This window comes from Castor canadensis, chromosome 4, assembly GCF_047511655.1.
Source record: "Castor canadensis chromosome 4, mCasCan1.hap1v2, whole genome shotgun sequence".
Classification (NCBI taxonomy): Eukaryota; Metazoa; Chordata; class Mammalia; order Rodentia; family Castoridae; genus Castor; species Castor canadensis.
Genome location: NC_133389.1, coordinates 68816990 through 68839420, shown reverse-complemented (window position 1 = coordinate 68839420; position 22431 = coordinate 68816990). Strand labels below are relative to the sequence as shown.

Below are 22431 nucleotides of genomic sequence, written 5' to 3'. Positions count from 1 at the left end.
GCTAAATCAAAGGAGATGCATCTTAAACTTTTTTGAAATAATGAAAAACTGCTCACCAAAAAATCCTGTATTGATTTATACCACCACCAAGAGTATATCAAATCCTTGCATGGTGGCTCATGGCTGTAATCCTAGATGAGACAGGAGAATTGTGAGTTAAAGGCCAGCCTAGACTATATATTAAGACCCTGTCTCAATTAAAAGGTCTTCACTAAAGCTACATATCATCAATTTAGTTATTGATAATCTGGTAAGAAATCTTATCTTAATTTGGACTTCATAATCAGTAGTGACAGTAAGTGTTTCTTGAGTTTATTATAATTTATCCATATTCTGTGAATTGTCAGATTCTGTCCTTTGTTCATTTTCTTTTGGTTTAGTTATGCTTTTAATAGAGCACGTCATTTAATCTAGTTTTTTTTCCTCTATTAAATGTGTAAAGATTTTCACTGTGTATAGCTTAATGTTGAACCTTAATTGCCCTGTTGTTTCTTACACTGAAAACTAAAGTTTTACACTTAGGTAATCGTATCAATTGATTTTTTTTTTTTTTTTTGTATACGAGTTTTAACTTTGGTATTGTATATAAGAAGGCCTATCTCTACCACAAAACTATATTCCTAAATTTTCTGTTTTCCAAATTTTGTTCTCATTTTGTTTTCACATGTAGTTCTATACCTGGAATCTACTTCTCTATTTTGATTTAAGTGGGGAAAGGAGTGATATACAGGATCCACTTTAAGCATGAGACTTAAAATACACAACATCCTAGAGAAAATGACATTATTACATACCTAAGAAATATGCTTTCAGTTTGACTTCACAATTCCACTCCTAAGGATATATCTTAAATATTTAATCAAGGATGCAGAAGAAGATTAGTGATAGTTGTTACAACTAAATGGAAAAACTAGCAATAAGCCAAATTCACAATAATAGGTGCTTGTTGATATAAAATATGTCATATTAGGTCAGTACAAGACTGTGTACTAGAACAATGTAGTAACATGCAGAATCATTTTCACCTCAGTGTGTAGAGGAAGCAGGTGAAATATCCATCCAAGTTTTAAATGTGGGGAGGGGAGCTAGTAGGAAATTATTATACCTGGGTGATAGGATTATGGGCAGTGAGTCTTTATTTTTTTGGATTTTTTAATGTTTTCTAATATTTCTTTTGTGAAGATGTAACTTTTATTACAAAAGTAATTTTTTTTTTGAGACGGGGTCTGATTACGTTGTCAAGGCTGTCGTTGAACTTAAAATCTTCCCCCCACAGCCTCTCAAATGCTAGGATTATAGGCATGTGCTACCACTTCTACTATTGTAAAAGTACTTAAATGATAAATTGATTTTTGTTAAAATGATACTAAGTCCAGAAAAGATTACATCAGTTTAACAGAACAAAGGCCATAAAATGGGATTTAGTTTACTGAAAATCTCCTTTTTCCATATTTTTCTACAGTTCATATGATTATCATAAATTATGCCAATTTTATATTTATTGGATAAGCTTGATACTTAATACTTTTGTCAAACAATTTAACTCTAGTGAAACTAATATTCCCTCAAATGAGCCTTCTGTAAAATTGGTAGCATTTGTTTTCAGTTTCTTCTTCATCATTGTCTTTCCCCTTTTGAACCATGTATGATTTAAAATTGGTATATCACACATAGGTATGTATATGAAAAACATATATCTTGATTTAGTGCAATGACCTATATGTTAAATTAATACTTAAACTTTAGGTTGGACACCACTGCATGAAGCTTGCAATGTTGGATATTATGATGTTGCTAAGATACTTATAGCAGCTGGAGCAGATGTTAACACACAAGGATTAGATGATGACACCCCACTTCATGATTCTGCCAGCAGTGGGCACAGAGATGTAAGTATGAAGGAAAAAACCCCTAATGTGAATATTCAAAATACAAATTCAACTCAGAGCAAATTAGTACACTTAGTTGTGTGATCTCATGTCATCTTTCATTCATTGCCTGATCAACTCATCTATATTTATTTTCCCTTTTTTCTACTTTATGACTATTAATTTAGTACACTTAGTTGTGTGATCTCATGTCATCTTTCATTCATTGCCTGATCAACTCATCTATATTTATTTTCCCTTTTTTCTACTTTATGACTATTAATTTGTATTCAGATTTAGCATAATCTTTTCATAAAATAGTCCATTTAATTTGGTAATTGAATAAGTGGTTTAGTAGAAATTTTATCTCAAGATTTTCCACTGTCATAACTAGATGTAGACAGCACATTTTACTTACAGTAAAAACTTTATGTTGCTGTGCTGCCCATCTTTTTTTTTTTTTTTTTAATTTTATTATTCATATGTGCATACAAGGCTTGGGTCATTACTCCCCCCCTGCCCCCACCCCCTCCCTTACCACCCACTCTGCCCCCTCCCTCTCCCCCCTACCCCCTCAATACCCAGCAGAAACTATTTTGCCCTTATTTCTAATTTTGTTGTAAAGAGAGTATAAGCAATAATAGGAAGGAACAAGGGTTTTTGCTGTTTGAGATAAGGATAGCTATACAGGGCATTGACTCACATTGATTTCCTGTGCGTGGGTGTTACCTTCTAGGTTAATTCTTTTTGATCTAAACTTTTCTCTAGTTCCTGGTCCCCTTCTCCTATTGGCCTCAGTTGCTTTTAAGGTATCTGCTTTAATTTCTCTGCGTTAAGGGCAACAAATGCTAGCTAGTTTTTTAGGTGTCTTACCTATCCTCACCCCTCCCTTGTGTGCTCTCGCTTTTATCATGTGCTCAAAGTCCAATCCCCTTGTTGTGTTTGCCCTTGATCTAATGTCCACATATGAGGGAGAACATATGATTTTTGGTCTTTTGGGCCAGGCTAACCTCACTCAGAATGATATTCTCCAATTCCATCCATTTACCAGCGAATGATAACATTTTGTTCTTCTTCATGGCTGCATAAAATTCCATTGTGTATAGATACCACATTTTCTTAATCCATTCGTCAGTGGTGGGGCATCTTGGCTGTTTCCATAACTTGGCTATTGTGAATAGTGCCGCAATAAACATGGGTGTGCAGGTGCCTCTGGAGTAACCTGTGTCACAGTCTTTTGGGTATATCCCCAAGAGTGGTATTGCTGAATCAAATGGTAGATCAATGTCTAGCTTTTTAAGTAGCCTCCAAATTTTTTTCCAGAGTGGTTGTAATAGTTTACATTCCCACCAACAGTGTAAGAGGGTTCCTTTTTCCCAGCATCCTCACCAACACCTGTTGTTGGTGGTGTTGCTGATGATTGCTGCCCATCTTTTGAAGGTTTTTTTTTTTTAAAGTTATCTTTGAGGTCGGGAAGATCCTGGTTCTAGTTCAGCTTAGGTGGATAGTTCATGAGACCCCCCATCTCAAAAAGAACCAGAGCAAAATAGACTGGAGGTGTGGCTCAAGTGGTAGAGCACCTGCTTTGCAAGTGCAAGGCCCTGAGTTCAAAATCCCAGTATCCCAAAAAAAATCAACAACAAAGAAAGAAAGAGCCAGGTGCCTGTTGCTCACATCTGTAATCCCAGCTGCTTTGGAGACTGAGATTGGGAGGATCACTGTTTGAGGCCAACCCAGGCAGGTAGTTCAAGAGACCCCATCTCTAAAATAACCAGAGCAAAATGTACTGGAGGCATGGCTTAAGCTGTAGAGTTCCTGCTTTGCAAGCGTGAAGCCCTCAGTTTAAACCTCAGTTCAGGGGGATGGGGACAGAGAAGAGGTAGAGGGAGAGAGAGAGAAGAAAAAAGGTGTTTTATTTTAGCTAAGACAAAAATGGAATTTGGAGTGAAAACAAATGAGTTAAGTTCTGGTTTGACAAGTTTGCTAGCTTGCTAGCTATATGATCTCGAACAAGTTACTTCTCCCCTCTGAACTCCGTTTCTCTTTTTCTTTTTTTTTTGGTGTGGGGGGGCAGGCAACACTGGGGTTTGAACTGACCATGTTCTCATCTTAAAGTTACATACTAAACAATACATTTAATTGGATATTGTGAAGGAAAAGAAGATCTTGTTCATGCAAGCACATCTGGAAATCTAAAATGTTACAAAAATGTCAAGGAGGAAAAATTTAAAAGACACTTTTATGTTTCTTTACTTCAAATATACCTAAATATTTTAGAAATGAAAAATTAAAAATTTTAAATACTGCTTTTCTCATTTATATTTTTCTGTATCTTTTCCTGTGTCTCATTAAAGAAGTTCTAATATTAAATGAAAAAAATGTAACCTGTAAATATTATTTTTCCTAAACTAACCTCCCCCCTTTGGCAGTACTGGGGTTTGAACTCAGAACTTTGCACATTGAGGAAAGTACTCTACTGTGTAAGCCACACTTCCAGCCCTTCCCTACTCCAGTTATTTTGGAGATAGGGTCTTGTTTTTTGCCTTTGTTTGCCAAGACTGCAAGCCTATTCCTATAAGCTTCCCACTATTGCTAGGATGACAGGTTCATACCAACACACCCAGCTTTTTTGGTTGAGATAGGGTCTCACACTGTTTTGCTCAGGCTGGCCTAGAACTGAGATCCTCTCAATCTCAGCTTCCTTGGTAAGAAAGGCACACAATTCTGCATCCAGCAGAATTGGTTGACATGGGGTGTTGCCGTCTTTTTGCCTAGCCTTGTCTCAAAATGCAGTCTTCCCATCTCAAACCCCCAAGTAGCTAGTATTATAGGCATGAGCCACTGGCACCCAGCCTAAGCTACTTTTGATAACCATTGAACTACTTTTTCCTTTCTGCTTCCTTGATAATTTATATATACTTATATGATAGCGCTTGCTACATTGTTTTTTACTGTTTACTACTGTTGATGTTTTCTGCACCAGAGTCACCATGCATAATAGGCACCTGGTGTTGCTTTCTGTTACTAATACTGGTAGTTCCTGTCATATAAAATATGCTGAGTAAATTCTGCATAGATGCATATTTGGATGGATGGATGAATGGATAACTGACATACATAAGGTCTGAGAACACATAGGGTGCCTCTTCTGAATTTATCAGATGCAGCTTTATTTTCTGGCTATGATATTTTAAATACTGTACTTTTGCCCTCTTTATTTTTGAAGTTTTCCTAACTTCTAAGTATAATTTTAAAGAATTATACCTTGTGACTAAGATATGTCTATGAGTACAAGTTTCTAAATATGCACATAGCTGTAAAATATTTCCAAATTGGCCTTTGAGCTGATGTGCTTACAAGGACTCAAACACTTAATTTAGTCTCTTTTCAGAGAGAGTCTGATGTGGTGTTTTCCAAAGACCTTTGATTTTCCTCCTACCAACATGCCTAGGATAGGAGGCAAAATTCAAGTACTATTGAGAGCTATTTTCTCCTTGTTCTTTTACTTGTGTCTAAGAAGGAGAGAAATGAGAGCTGCCAAAACTCTAAATTTCTGTATATCCTATCTATATGCTTAAATCCTGTCTTTTGAGTCTCTACCTAAGAACTGAATTTCTTTCAGTCAGTAGTAATAAGTACAACTTCTCCCACCTATAAAACATTTCTAAAGCAGGTCTCAATTATTTGGGCTAAGAGAAGATAAACATGACTACCAATAACCTAGTCTGACCTGCCAAAGTATATTATACCTCATAATAACACTTTTTGTTGTTACTGTTTACTTGGTGGTACAGGGGTTTGAACTTAGGATTTCATGCATGTGAGGCAGGCATGCTACCTCTTGAATCACTCTGCCAGACCTTTTGTGTTGGGTATTTTCTAGATAGGGTCTTGAGAACTGTTTGCCTGGACTGCCTTTGAACCACAGTCTTCCTGATGTCTGCCTCCTGAGTAACTAGAATTACAGTCATGAGCCACTGGCGCCCAGCAAGCAGTAACATGTTTTTATACTGCCTTATTCCTGACTCTGTTTTAAATACGTATTATTTCTTGTGTCATTTTTACCTATGTCTAATTTGTTGCCTGTTATATTTTAAGAAACTTTTAGTTGTCTTAAAACCCTTTTTGAATAAGTATTTGCCAACTAGCAAATATTTTCAGCTTTGCAGGCCATGGTCCATCTCTGCCACCTTTTCTTCCATCCTCCTTCTCCTTTTGCCGCCTTGTCTCTCCTCTTTTAACAAATTAGAAATATAGAAAGTATTCTTAAGTGGCAGACCAGATTTGACTTACAGGCCATAATTTGCCCACCTCTGATTTAAAAGAAAAAAATCAAAACCAAAGTTGTTATAAAGCACAGAATCTCAAAGAAACTTGGAATTGATGGGCATCAGTTACCTCTAGAAGCACTTCCAAAAACATGGTGGAAACATGATGATTGAATCAGTCTTTTTTGTCCTTAGCCCCTTCCCAAACCCTACACAACCATATGACTTTACTTATTCCACCTTGGTAGATACTTGGGATATGGAGATAAGAATCAGAGACATTTCTTCAGCCTTGCACAGCTAGTTGACCTTTTGAAATCATAAGCATTCGTAATTTGATTTAAATAAATAAAGAGGAATAAAATAATAGAATCATAGCAATTTGTTTTGTTTATACATTCTTATATTTCAAAATTTCTACAATAACCTGTATTTTTCATTGTGTAATTCATTGTGAATCTTCATTCTTAAATACTTTTATTAGAAAGTTTTTATAAATGATCTTGCTTTTAATTGTCCCCTTATTGGTAAATTCAGTTAATTTTCATGTTTTATGTTATTGTTTTTACATTCTACAGACCTAATTCCATATGCAGCTTATATGTAAAATAAGTGTGGGGGGGATATGTTAATAAATTATATTAGATTATAGGTTTACATGTGATAATGCATATGTAACACATCATTGTCAGTGGAAATAGAAGATTACAACTAGAAGAGATAGTAAGGAGGCAGAATTAACACTTGGCTATTTCTGTGATGTTGAGTATAAATGGAGAAGAAGAGTTTGTAATGACTCCCAGGATTCTGACTTTGGTGACTGAGTAGGTTTTAGAACCAGTCGCTGAAAATAGATAAAAACAGTAAGGGTACAAATTTAGTGAACTCCATTTGGGACTTACTGGGTTTACACTTTTGTATTAAAATGTACATATATTCAATTGGATGTACCCAGTGAGCATTTGAATATTTGGGTTTAGAGATTAAGAAAAGGCAGAGGGAGAGAGAGAACGCGCACAAACAAGAGAATGGAAATGAATGAATTGCATACACATCATGACACTCATATAGAATGAGTGACATCTCTAAAAGTGATACATACTATGTCATGAAAAAGTAGATCAAGGACAGAGTCATAAGAAAATAATCATTGGTTTAGATCTCTTCACATTTAGAATAGCCGTTTCATAGAACATGGTAACAGAGCTGTAGGTAGAAGAATGAAAGGATAATTTAAAAAAAAAATCAAGGTTAAGCATCTTTTTGAGGAATTTATGAAGAAATGAAAGCTTTAACTAAAGGAGAGGGGAGTGTAGGTTTCAACGTTTCATTCTTCGTGTCTCATTTCTTTCTTGCAAGTATTTTTTAAGGTGAAAGATACATGAACTGGAAAGATTGTCTTTTAGATAAAAGCCAGTCAAAAGAGGTTAAAAATATAGAAAGGAAGATGATAAGAAAAAATGAAATGAGGTGGCAGCTGACTGCACAGATGCTTGTTTTATGGAACTTGAAACATAAATTGTTGGAGAAAGAGAGGGTTTTTGTTTGTTTTAATGGTACTGGAGTTTAACCCCGGGCCTCACACCTGCTCAGCAGGCACTCTACCACTTGAGCCACTCCACAAGCCATTTTTTGTGTTTTGGGTATATTTGAGATAGGGTCTTGCTTTTTGCCTGGGCTGGCCTCAAACCGTGATCCTCCTGATCTCTGCCTCCTGAGTAGGTAGGATTATAGGGATGAGCCACTGGTACCCAGCCCTCAAAGTAGTAAATACAAAATTAGATACAGGGTCTTGTAAGGGACCCATGAAAACAAAGGGCCTTGAAGGTTACTCTTCATTCTAAGTAAATCCATGTAAACTAATGACAGTTAAAGTCCCTGGGAAATGGAGAACAGGTAAAATTCAGAGCATTGATAGTGATGTTAGCCTTAAACTGAAGGAAAATACTTCTTTTGAGAGACCTTCTAAAATATACATTTCAAGAGGCTAGAGAGCTTGTTATTCTTATTCGTGGAATTACCAGCAGAAGTTGGAACAGTGCTTATTAATACATGGCTCAATAAATATTTTTTTGGCTTTATGATGAAAAAGGATGAGATTAAGTACTAAAATAGCCCAGTTTGTTTTAAGGAGGAAATTTGTTTGTAGTAGATGAGGTCATCAGATGAGGTGAGGATTTAATGAAAATGGAACCAGGAGCAAGTATTTCAGTAAATACTGATTTATAATAGACACTGAGTAATGGATGCACAGCAGATGAAATAATATTTAGAAGGATATTGTGAGTGTTAATCAACAAAATGGTGAAAATGATAATATCTATAAAGAGACTAACTTACTACTATTTAACGTTGCAGATAGTGAAACTGTTACTTCGTCATGGTGGAAATCCATTTCAAGCAAATAAACATGGGGAGCGTCCAGTGGATGTAGCTGAAACAGAGGAGTTAGAGTTGCTGCTGAAAAGAGAAGTGCCTTTGTCTGGTGATGATGAAAGTTACACAGGTTTGTTTTAGATAATCTATATTCAAAATACAGTTTATATATATATATATATATATATATATATATATATATATATATAATTTATATCCAGATACGATATTTGGTAGAACATTTTGGGTTAGTGTATAATAACATGACATGTTTGAGCTCTGTAGAATAATGCTAGCTAGCTGTTATTAGAATAATGTTTATCTAGCTAGCTAAGAATAGTAGCATTAGTAACCTACATGTTTGCCACACCTTGTGTGAATGGAGTCAGCACTGTTGCCCTATTTCTAGATATTCTTTTCTGTAAATTGCTGTATTATTTCTTTATTACATTCAGCCTTATTTTAGAAACCTCCTCCTATCCCCCAGTGCTACTACTCTGACTTGTTTTCATTCTGTTATATACTGTGGAGCTACTAACCAAATCTTTCACTTCCTTTTCTGACATTAAGAAGTCATCTTTGCATTTTTGCTTGTGATTTAGTTGGACATTGTTGCAGGGTAGAGGCACTTTCTTTAAAAACACAGTTCTTTAAAAAGAAAGACCTATGTTAATATTTTAGAAAATGTTTGGCATACTTGTAGTTAAAAAAAAAAAAAGCAAACAAAAACTGTAACAAAGTTTTCCTATGTTGAAGAATGTCTTTTCTGTACAGATTGGAAGGACCTATCATACTTCAGGCAATAATCAATGAAAAAGAATTATATCAGTCTATGGCCATGTCCTCATAAAATTTTAAAGAAGTCCTATAAACAGGTAGTATTACTTTTGTAATATTGCATATGAGGAGTTTAAAACCAAATCATGCTCATTTAATCTCAGCTGTTTTCAGAGGGCAATAGAAAAATCTCTGTAGTTTTCAAGCAGAAAGTTTTACCATTTACTTTTCTGTAATACACATTAATTGTCTTTCAGGTACAAGCACACCTAAAAGAACATATGTTCAAAGGCTGAGGATGTAGCTAAGTTGTAGAGTGCTTGCTTGGCATGTGCAGGGTCCTGGGTTCAATCTTCAGCAGTGCAAAAAAATTTTTGAAAAAGAGTGTAGATTATGAATATTAATACTTTATCACTATTTTCTTTTCAGTATTGGAAGTTTGAACTCAGGGCTGGCCCTTGTGCTTTCCTGGCAGGCAATCTATCACTTGTGCCATGAACCCAGCCCAAATAGGGTCTCACTAACTTTTTGCCTGGGCTGGCATCAAACCATGATCCTCCTGATCTCTACCTCTCAAATAGCTGGGATTATAGGTGTGAGCCACTATCCCCTCTGGAGCAAGATTTTTACATAGCCTTTTAATCTGAAAAGAGGGAGAAACAAAACAAACCAATGACAATATAGTACAGAAACCTAGTAATGCCTAGACTGTATAATCAGAATAAATATCGTCAAAAAAGGAGAGTTGTACATCCTGTGCCTCCAGATATGATACTAGAGAAATAGAGTGTCACCACTGAATTTCTAGCTGAGTTTGTATAATCATGCTGAATGTTATATATTTTTTTTAAATAAAGACAGTGTCATGTCATAAGAATGAGAAATGGCAGTATTATGAGATATCAATAAAGTAATAGAAATGTTTCAGATTTTTGTGTTTTGTTTGAGACAGTGTCCCACTGTATACCCAGGCTGGCCTTGAACTTGCAATCCTTCTGCCTCTTTCAAATGATGGGATTACAGGTGTGTACTACCATACTCAGCATGTTTTAGAGTATTTTAAAGGGTGATAATAAAGGCAATATTTGCTCCTAAAATGGATCCTGTACTGGAGGGGAAAAATCATTATGAATAGCATTATTAGATCATTTAACAAGGAATATGGACAGAAGATATTACTGTGTCAGTGTAAACTTAGAGCTTGACAATTGTACTGTGGCAGCATAACATTTTTGCTATCAAAGGAAACACTATTTTAGGAAATACTGAAGTATATATGAGGATTGGGCCATGATGTATGTGCTTACTCCCATATTCTTCAGGAAGAATTATGTGCATACATACATACACACATACATACATACATACAGATACTGAGAGAAAGGAAATTATAAGTCAAGGTTATAAAACATTAACAATAGGCAGATCTGAGTAAAGGATATTTAGTGCTTAGTATTTTTATATTTCTAACAATTTATGAATTTATAATTATTTCCAAATAAAATTTAAAATATATATGAACACATAAAATTTCCTGCTGTGTCCATTAAAAAGACCTAAAAGCAATGAGCAATAATCATTCCTAGCTCCCACATGACCTTAAAATACGTTCTCCTAGAAGAAACTCAGACTTTCTTAGAAAAAGTTCATTCACTGTCAGAGGCAGAAAATATATAAGATGAGCTTAGAACATCTTTTCATTCCAGATGTCCAGAAAGTATCAAAGACTACTCTTAAGGGGCTAGTGGAGTGACTCAAGTGGTAGAGCACCTGCTTAGCAAGCATGAAGCCCTGAGTTCAAACCCTAGTGCTGCCAAGGAAAAAAAAAAAAAGACTAAGAAAAGTTCTTACCAAAAGGTCTTAGGACACAACTTAAAGCTGTTTATCATTGGCCAAAGATGAGATAATGTGATATCCAATAAGGCTATTAATTGCAAAGGTTTGGAATCCATTTTAATAATTTAAAGATTAATTTGTCATCAGAATGTAATACAGAGCCAGTTTATCTTAAAAATTAAATAAGCAAAAAAAATCCTCTTTTCTATGTGGTTATGGATTAAAAAGTATTTTTTCAGCTAAAATAAGTGAAAAAAGTTAAAATCTGACAATCTTACTTAATACTTCTAGTTAGTTAATGCTTTCTTAGCATTGAGCATCAGCAATTTCTAACATTAAATAAAATGAAAACATTTTGTACTTTTGATGAAAGAGCATACTACCACTCTGGACTTGTCAAAGGAAACCTTAGTGTCTTCAGTCCTAAGAATCCAGCTGCCAGTTTACAGGAAGTTCCAATTTCAGAGCAGCCTATTGATCTACACCAAGAGTAGGCAAGTCATAAAACCCAGATTGTGAGAAACCCAAAGGATCTGATTCTTTTTTGTTTTTTATTTTTTGGGTTTTTTTTTGATACTGTGACTTAAACTCAGAACCTTGTGCTTACAAAGCAAGTTCTTTACAACTTGAGCCACACCGCCAACCCAAAGGATCTGATTCTTGAACAGATAAATTATATAGAAAAGAAAAAGGAGAAAAAATAAGTGTCTTGGAAGGCATATCAAACTTTTAAAAACTGAGCAAGACTAAAAAATTATACCTGTTTTTAATAGATAATTTATTCTTTGGGTGAATTTTACACAAAACTTAGTTAAAGTAAATGGCACATGGAAGGTTCAGGATATTATTAAACTCATTTTTTTAAATACTAAGAAATTCTTAAGATGGTATATTAAGGGAAAAGCCTGATACATATTTCATAATTTTCAGAAGAGACCAGCAAAAAATGGGATTGTTCCTTTGTTTCATTTAAGAAATTACCAGAGGTTCCTCTCGATTATCACCCATCTCAAAGTCGGGCTGATTATAAGAGGGGGAGACAGTGTGAGAGCTGAAAAAGAATGAAAAATATAAAAGATTGACATCAATTAGTATTTGAAGAAAGTAATGTTAATGAATGGGACTAAAACTATAATCAAAATTGTAAATGTGGTAACTTTGGTAACTTTGCTTTTAGTGTCTGTTTTTATCTCTTCACTCTTAAAAAAAATGAGCTGCTTAAGTGCTGGGTAAAATACTGCTCAGTAAATATGTATTGAAATAGGTTAAGAAACTGGCCCTTAAAGATTACATCAGGTTTTTCCATTCCCTGAACCTCTGTGCAGGCTGTATTAGCCCATCATTAGGACTAGGAAAGTATCAGAAGACCTGACATTAGATAGCAGGCAGGCTTCCTCTTGGTGTTTCAGCTGCTGACTTGGAGCCACATGGGTTAAGGCTATCTTACGTTCTACTACTTGCAGGAGGTCTGCCACTTGGACTACTTCAACATTAGATTGCAGTGAACTGGTGGAAAAAAAGGTAACAATCCTCCAGTGTTGCCTAGAAACAAGAGAGGTCAGTTTAAACAAACTGTTCAAACAGTTTGAACAAACATGTTAACCCCACTAAATGAAGTAACTAGAAGAAACCTAACTTCAGCAACAAAACTAGGAACTTAAGGAAATTCAGATACTGCACAAAAAGACATTAAAAGCTAGCAAAACATTGCTAGATAGCTAAACAGTTCACATGATGGAGCAGTCACTATTGAGACTTAAATCATGTTATTTTTGTATGATACAGCAAACATACAAAGAGAAAGAATCATGAAAGAAAAGATAAAAGAGAATAGACTCAGGAAACCTAACAGATCTAATGTCGGTATAGGAATTTAAAAGAGAAAAAGAGACAGATGGTAGATGTGCAATAATTATACAAATAGTAGAAGAAAAGCAGATTTGAAAGAGTCAAAGGTATGAAAACTCGATGAACTCCAGGCAAATTAATGAAAACATACATAACATATTCAAAATATACATTGGCCAAATTCCTTAGCTCTGAACTTAACAAGTTGCTTACAAAGAAATATAATCAGATTGGCATTGGGTTTCTAGTTTGCAATGGTGAAAGACAAGACTAGTGAGAGAAAAGAACTAGAACATAAGAATCTTGTGTCTAGCTAGGATTTACCTGTCAGGTTAGGAAAACAGCTTCTCTTTTCAAAGAGAACTTTAAAAAGGATATTGATATATTTTCTTGTATTTTTAAAAGAAATAATGAAAGAATAAACCAACATAAAAGTGATTACCTGATAGAAGGGATATGTGAATTGTTACTATCCTTTGGGAAAAGTCTGGCAGCAGATAGCAAAATACAAGAGCCCTTGTCATTGTAGAGACACATACCAAAATATTTATGGATGGGATGACAGGGTGAATGGGATCTACTTCAAAATGATAGAGGGATGAAGTGAATGGAGGTGTAAATTGGCTGAAGATTAATAATTATAGGAGCTGAAGTGGAATGTCCATAAGATTCTACTTCTGCATAAGTTCAAATTTTGCTGTCACAAAAGCATTCTTTAGACATCTTGGTCTAGCAGGCACATTTCTGGAATATCCTATGGTTACTAGAGTACTTTTTCTTTAGTGGAAAAAAAGTATATAATTATCACTAGTGGATGGGTTGAATAAATCAAGATATAGCCACATTATGGACTGTAAAATCACGAAAAATAGTATGTCATTGTTTTACCTGGAGTTGCTATTATTTGGACAGATTTTCATAAGGTATTGTCGAGTTAGAAAACTCAAGATGAATAATCATAGCTCATTTATATTAGGTGAACATTGTTTGGTGTTTTTTTTTTTTTTATTTTGTTTTGTTTTGCAGTGCTGGGGATTGAACCCAGGCTCTCACACATGCTAACCAAGCATTAACCAAGCATTCTACCATTGAGCTACATCTCCAGCTATGAACAGTTTTCAAAACCTATATGTATGCTTATACATATATGTGTATCATGTCTGTGCAAAATGTGGAAAAGATGTATACCAGGCTGCCAATGAGACATTGTTGGAGAGTTAGTGACAGAGGAGGTAATGGTTTGGTTGGAGGGAAAGGTGGTAGATAAGTAGAATTGGACACAATAGTGATATTTTTGTGCACATATCAAACATCCCTGTTTATGTAATCTTTTGTGTTCTCCTCACAGCTAAGCTTCTTTAAGTACAATATACTCCACCTATACTGCATTGAATCTATTTAAACTAATACCACACTTGATTTTCTCACTGCAAGATCCCTTTGTGGTATTTTAGTCTTTGTCCTTTCAAATTCTCTACAGAATTTGACAGTGTTGACCATATTCTTCCTAAAATTGTCTTGCCTTGGTTTCTGGGACATAATTCTCTCTAGTGGCTTCCCAGGCAGTTTCCTCTCAGTTTCCTGATAGAATCTTGTTCGTATACCTTTGTTTTCCCAAAGGTTTTACTTTCTGGACTCTCTTCTCATGCTACATGGAATCTTCCATAAAAGATTTACCTACCCTTGCCATTTTAACTACCATTTATATGACTAGGAGTTTCAAATATATCTCTCTATCCCAGTCTTTAAAGCTTCAAACTTAATTTAGCTAACCTTTGGATATTCTCACTTAGATTCCCTCAGTTAAACCTCAAAGATCAGCATACACAAATGAAACTTTTCTCCCCTTTTATACTCCTTGTTCTAATTAGTTTAATGGTAATATTATTCATCTATACATTTAAGTCACATTCTTGAAAGTCACCTAAACTCATTTTCTTCCTTTTCCTTCAACTGTTCAGCTATTTTTAAACATGGAGATAAGAAATAACATCCACTAACCTCCGTGAATTTCTACTTCATACATGTTTGTAAATGCATCTACTAGGAGCAAGCCCTTTGAACATCTTTGTGCCATGTGGAATCAGGATTAGTTTAACTAAAATTGCATTGTCTTCTATGAGAAATTAAGGAAATAAGATTAAAAGTAGAAATTTTTTATGTAGTATGTTAATTCTGTTAGGCTCTGAATTCTTAATTTTGGTCTCTTTGGGAAACTGCTGCTGTGAAAAGCATCTCTTATTATAAACCTCACGTTAGAAATGCTGCAACAAATTTTTCCCAGAGAAGAAAGACATTTTAGTTGAACTTACATGTGTAATTAGAGTAGAACACATCTTCTAGAACATTTTTGACTTTCACTGATCTTTATTATTTCATGTGTTCATCAGCTATGTATTGATTTTTCAGAATATTTATTTTCTACATGGTGAATGTGCCTGAATTATTGCTTGATCAAAGTGCCTCAAGGAATGATGCAAAAATTATCAGTAAGTATCATACAAGGATTTTGGAGTTGCTGAAAAAGACTGATGAAAATACCCAAAATTTATTCCTTAATTTACATGAGGTCCTTGTTAAATTTAACTCTATCAAATTTCAGCCAGTCTAAATTCAGAACACATTAATATTTAATTGGTAATTAACTGCCCATAGATGTTTGTATGTTAAACCCCATAGCACTGTTATCTGATATGTCATCCATGTGACAGATACACTTTAAGTTTGTAAAGTTAGAGAATAACCAAGACACTGAATTTCACAGCTAAATAAATTTAATACATTTGTAATAAATAAAAGGGTGTCATACATGTAGCTTTCCAAATACAGTTTATTCCATTAGACATTTTGCTTTATGTCAGTTCTGCTCAGGGTTAGCTTCCTATAAATTGCTTGTTTTCAAGATAAGGCTCTTGTGCAAAATGTAAATCAGTGTACTGCTTCCTTCATCAAAAAGGAAACATCAGCTGAAAGATAAAGTACACGTAGTAACATAATTGATTTCCACTTTTAGTCAAGCTCTTTTTTTCATAAACAATTTGCAGACTGGCTTCACTTCATGGAGCCCACTTCACTTCATAGAGCAGTTTTATGTTATTCATATAAGACATTTATAATGATATTGCAGTAATACATGTCCTGCCTCCTACATTTATTTGTATATAAATGTGTGATACCTTTAAATTTGCCTAATTCTTTAGTCTTTTCCTCCCTAGAGCTGTCTGTTCTCCATAGTCTTATTCTACATTACCTCCCTGTACAAAAATCCTATCTAATAATAGTGTTTGTTACAAATTCTTGCTTTTTCCTATCATGCTAAGAACTCAGTCATATTCAGAGAGCCAGATCTTGCTCATAAACCATGGTTATGATAATGGAGGACAGGGTAACTGTGTCCCATAGTGCCCCATCCATACTTTCTGACACTAACTGTCAAAGGAAGGATTTTGTTAACAACTTTGCCAGACACTGGTTTTATCATTTTACAAAGAGTGCTCACTGGACAAAGGTTAAAGTGTCAGTCACTATCATAAGAGCTATTTACTTTTTTTCTGATCTTTCTTTGCCAGTAATCTGGCCTTGTTTTTAAGCAGCTGCTGTAATTTTTCCTCACTTGCATGCTTCAACTTTACCAAAGAAATATTCTGTCATAGTAGATAAATTACTTTTAGTCTACAATAAGACAAATTAAGAGACTTTTGAAAAGACAGTGATATGTTATTACCACTGCTGTTTACTGAGTACATTTCCGTGTTGTAAAAAACACAAAATGCCCAGTATTATGAATCCTCATTTTCTCAGTGTTAAAATAGTAAATTGTACTATTACACATAAAGATATTGTCATAATTTGTGAACCTCATTTCCTCAGTTTTATATTCCAGGAACTATGAAAATGTAAAGTATTGGTACATGCTTATGTGGAGTTATGATAGTTAACAAATCAAGAAATCCAAAGAAACAAATATTTAAGACATGATACACCAGAATTTCTTTTTTAAATCAAGTGGGTTATGTGATGTTAACATTCTAACCATAAAGTAGGAAGAAGCATCACCTTAGGATGTTTAAAGCAACCTTTGAACCTTAGAAATATATAGACTACAAGAAAAGATTATATAGGGTGTTTTATAGTGTCCAAATATATATCAGCCTATTTGCTTATTAGGATTTAGACTTGATATAGAACATTGTATAAAGAGTTTGCATATTAGTATACCTAGAATTAAAGATTCTCAATTTAATATGTAAAGTTAAAATGTACTGGTATTTTTTGTTCCTTTCCAAATAGCATGTTTTAATATGTTAGGTAATAGGGTTTAGACCTTGTTTGGGAAAAACACAATCCATTTATGACCCAAGAATTTTGTTTTACTTAACTAAGACTATTAATAGCATCTTTGATTAAGACTGTTTCTGAAGTTACTGAGTAGTAACAAGCACACGTTTGGTGCTATTTTTCACATTTCCTTGTGCTTAGAAAGAAATGAAATAGCTACTTCGGAATCTTGTGTGTAGAGGGCTGAGCATACACCATAATAGGCAATGAGGTATTTATTTAATGACCAAGTAAAAGAAAGTCTACAATACTGTTTTTTATGTTCTCCTTTTTCTCCTCTGCTTTATAACATACCTGGTATACTTTACACACAGACTTTTAAGTTTTAATTTCTTAAACTTTTTTTTACATAATATCATCAATTTGCATCTACCAATATCTTAAAGGAACAAAACCCATTCCATTTTTTTTTTCAAATGAGTAAATCAATGCAGATTTTATCCTGTGTTTTATGTCGACTTGGCCCAAAACCTAAGAATTTTTAATTCTAGGTGGAGTGCTTTTGAAAGATAAATATATTTCAAATTTTAAGTAGGGGGGGAAAAGAAATTATGAATACCTAAGCTACTAAAGTTCACTCTTTAGTCATGACTATAAAAATAGTGTTCTGTTCTCTGACTTGTGTATACATATATATACATATATGTATATATGTATATATATGTATGTCTATATAAAGACATACATACAAACATATATATGAAATATAAGTGGGAAAATTGTGGTTGCAGCCACACTATACTCTGGGTGACTTCAAATTTACATATTGTAAGTTTTTTAATTTTGTTATATAGAATAATAGTCTGCTAAATACCTGTCTTTGAAGTTCATGTATATATAGTAATCAAGAAATTTAAAGTACATTTGCCCAGAAAATGTAAAATTTATTGCAAATACCAAAGTTAATGTGTTTTTTTTAAAAAGCTACTTTGATGATTTCCTTAAAAACTGAACTTCTACCAGTGCCTAGCAACTTAAAGTGAGTCTGTCACATTATTATAGCAGTGAGATATTGGTGAATATTTAAGACTAAAATTCTCTATAAAAGGTACATTTGGGCAGAACACTCAAAAAAAAAAACCCTTTCACTTTAAAATACTAATTATATATGCATATATTTAAATGAGTTCAGTTTTAGCTATATCATCCTGCCTGTAGAAAAACATAGATAGTCATGGTTAAAAGGACCTCCAAGAAATGTATGCATTTATGATAGAATATCTGACCCTGGGTGATTTTGTCAGTTTCCTTTAGTGACATCAAAATTTTTGTAGTGATACTTGACATTTCCAGAGGAAGAAGAATCTTGATTATTATTTATAGAATCAATTTCTGTGTTACTGACAATTTAGTAGAACAGCATTGATGGTATCTATAGAGTACTGTGGTACTTGATTTTATTTCTCGTATAGATTTTACTTTTAGTATTTTCAGCTTTTGGTTATATTATTTTTCCTTTTTCCCTCACCCCTAAACTCTTAACAATAATTCTGTCATTCTATGCTTCTCTCCATCTCTGTCTGTCTCTTTAGTTTGATTTGGTTTTTTTGAGACAGAGTCTTCTTATGTAGCCCAGGTTAGTCTTGAACTCGGTGTCCTCTTGCCTCAGCTTCCTAAGTGCTAGGATTATAGGTATGTGTCACCATACCTGACCTTAGCTATAATTCTCTTAACAATAATTACTATAGACATAAAGTGAAAATAAGTTATTATCTGGTATGCTGATTTCCAAATAGATGTATGACTACTTTTCTTCTATAAAGTAGAATTAAAACACCTAACATTTACAATGAAAATTAAGGATTAAAGTGGAAATTTAGAAGAGACTATATCATGTTACCTAATCCTTTATTTCCTTGTCTCCATGATGCATTTCTCTAATCAATTTGAGGATGTGAAAGCTGTAAAGAATGGTCTCTTAAAATGCAGGTACATTTTTCTAATGTTACTTCCTTGCTAGGTGATATAATAACAGTTGAATTTATATTACTAACTCTTAAATTTATAAGTTTCTGTCACTCAAGAAGAGGGCTGCTGCAGTTGTAAGATATTTTTTCCAAGTAGGCCTCAGAGAATTTCTAAAACCTCAGAGTCAACTTGATCAGGAGAAGACTAAGGTTAAAGATAACCACAGATACTGCAAACAGACCTCTCAGTCAGAGGAAACTCCACAAAACTGCTCAACAAGTAGGTTTTCCCATAGGAAAAAAAGGGTAAATTCTTGGTATCTTTACAAAAAGGTAGAAAAGGCTGCTGTGGAAAAGTAATCAGCAACCAAGAAAGTCTTTGAAATTAAAGATGTACATAATTACTAAAGTAAATACTCTATATAGGACTAAAGAATAGACCAGACATTGCTGAAGGTCTAATTTGAGATCTAAAAAAGGGCAGTCTATGAGATAATACAGAAAACAAAGACACTGGAAATACAAGACACAAAATGGCATTTTAAAAATGCCCAGGTCTTACATTATTTTACTGTGTAAAAGAACAAATACTGAGGGAGGAAGGACTTTTCAATTAAAGAAAGGGCCTCCTTAACTGAAGAAAGATGTTTTTTGGACTGGAGGTGTGGCTCAAGTAGTAAATGCAAAGTTCTGAGTTCAAACCCCAGTCCCACCAAAGAAAAGAGAGTGAAAGACTTGTTTTTTAAATCAAAAGGATTGTTGTTTGTTGTTTTGTTTTTTTGATAGTACTGGAGTTTGAACTCAAGACCATGCTAGGCAGTGCTCTACCACTTGAGCCATACCTCCAGTCCTTTTTACTTTAGGGATTTTTTAGTAGGTTTCACCATTTATACCCAGTCTGGTTTGGTTTGTATGGTCCTACTTATGCTTCCTGTATAACTTAGGATGGCTGGACTTGTACCATGATCCTCCCGATCTCCACCTTCAAGGTAACTAGGATTACAGGCATGACCTACCACACCCAGCAAAAGAAATTTTTTTTTAATGGAAGAGAGATGGGAAAAAAAGAAGGACCCACAGCTAAATACATCATAACTTCAAAAATAAAGTTGGTTTTAATGTCCCATAAGCTCCCAGAAACAGAAGGAAACATGTTACTGACAAAGGAAAAAGATGTAAGGACTAGCTCAGGATTTTGATCAAATATTCTGAAATGACAGCAGTAAGCATTTAGCATATCTTAGAACATCAGAATTTTGTAGAAAACATTACCAACAAAAAAAATAGATCTGCCAGATGTGGTACAGCACTTCTTTAATCCTAGCATTTCAGAGGCTGAAACAGGATGATCATGAGTTTGAGAACAGTCCTAGCTACATAGTAAGACCCTGTCTCAATAAAACCAAACCAAACAAAAGGATAGATCCTAATACACATGACATAAATTAAATTCTCAGCCAAGTTATGGAAACAGCCAAGATGCCCCACTACTGACAAATGGATTAAGAAAATGTGGTATCTATACACAATGGAATTTTATGCAGCCATGAAGAAGAATAAAATGTTATCATTCGCTGGTAAATGGATGGAATTGGAGAACATCATTCTGAGTGAGGTTAGCCTGGCCCAAAAGACCAAAAATCTTATGTTCTCCCTCATATGTGGACATTAGATCAAGGGCAAACACAACAAGGGGATTGGACTATGAGCACATGATAAAAGCTAGAGCACACAAGGGAGGGGTGAGGATAGGTAAGACACCTAAAAAATTAGCTAGCATTTGTTGCCCTTAACGCAGAGAAACTAAAGCAGATACATTAAAATCAACTGAGGCCAATAGGAAAAGGGGACCAGGAACTAGAAGAAAGGTTAGATCAAAAAGAATTAACCTAGAAGGTAACACCCACGCACAGGAAATCAATGTGAGTCAATGCCCTGTATAGCTATCCTTATCTCAACCAGCAAAAACCCTTGTTCTTTCCTATTATTGCTTATACCCTCTCTACAACAAAATTAGAAATAAGGGCAAAATAGTTTCTGCTGGGTATTGAGGGGGTGGAGGGGAGAGGGAGGGGGCAGAGTGGGTGGTAAGGGAGGGGGTGGGGGCAGGGGGGAGAAATGACCCAAGCCTTGTATGCACATATGAATAATAAAAGAAAAAAAAAATTAAATTCTCAGAGTTCACTGTGTAATGCTGTTGATGACAGGAAGGCATTTTGTCCTGATAAAAAGAAGAAAGGCAAACTACAAATAATATAAACTATGCGCATATTGTGGGTTAAATACACAGTAAACTAAATGTGGGATAATTTTAGACTGCTTATGGAGTATAATGGACATGCCTTCTAAAAAAGCAATAGCAGGACTGGAAGTGTGGCTCAAGTGGTACTGTACCTTTCTAGCAAGCAGGAAGCCCTGAGTTCAAACCCCAGTACAGGAAAAAGGAAAAACAAAAGTAGGCCACGTAACTTAGAAGGGCCAAGATGACAGACCTGAGCTTTAGAAATTCTATTTATTAGTTCTAACTTAATTAAATTAAAACTAAATCTAATACTTTTAAATAAGTTATAAAAATGGTTCTCTGGGGTGGTGAGATTATTTTAGAATGGCTTTTATCCTCTTCTTTAACCATCTCCATAATTTCCTGATTTCTAACATGAACCCTTTTGTAGCAAAAAGAACAAATGTTGTTTTAAGGTAAATGAAACAAAGGTCATTAAAGTATAAAGAGCTCAGATTTTAGCACTCCTAAACTATCTAGATTTAATTCCTGGCTTTCTCTTGGGCATATGAGTGGGACCTCTGCAAATAAGGGATCACAGTACATACCTCATGGAGATATGATAAAAATTAAATGAGTTAGTAAAAACATGACTCACAGAGTTAGCATTTGATAAATATTAGCTTTAAAAATAGTGAAAATCTAGCCAGGCCTGGTGGTACACACCTGTCATCCCAGCACTTGGTAGGAAAATCCAGGCCAATCCTTGGCTACATAGCAAGATCCTATCTCAAAAAAATTTTAAAAAATAAAAAATAAAGATCTGAATTAAGGTTGTAACATTAGGCATTTATTTAAAAGAAAATATGTAAACTACATTTTATATGATAATTGCAATATAGTTTTAAATTGTTTTTATTCTACGTTTTATATGATATTGCAGTGTAAATTTTTTACTCAACGCATTTTACATGTCAATTAATAACAGTGAG

General features: G+C 34.3%; 1 protein-coding gene across 13 annotated transcripts in view; it reads left to right on the top strand.

Moving 5' to 3' along the window:
• Ankrd12 (ankyrin repeat domain 12) overlaps positions 1–22431 on the top strand; it is a 149447-nt gene that overhangs the window by 87413 nt on the left and 39603 nt on the right. For 11 of the 13 annotated variants that reach the window (XM_020184901.2, XM_020184897.2, XM_020184906.2 and 8 more), the window contains 2 exons: positions 1747–1889; positions 8495–8642. In XM_020184901.2, coding sequence (XP_020040490.1) covers positions 1747–1889; positions 8495–8642 — 291 coding nt within the window. Of the gene's footprint in view, positions 1–1746; positions 1890–8494; positions 8643–14043; positions 14206–15382; positions 15463–22431 lie in introns of those variants that run through there. The other 2 variants (XM_020184911.2, XM_020184913.2) reach the window with 2 other exon arrangements.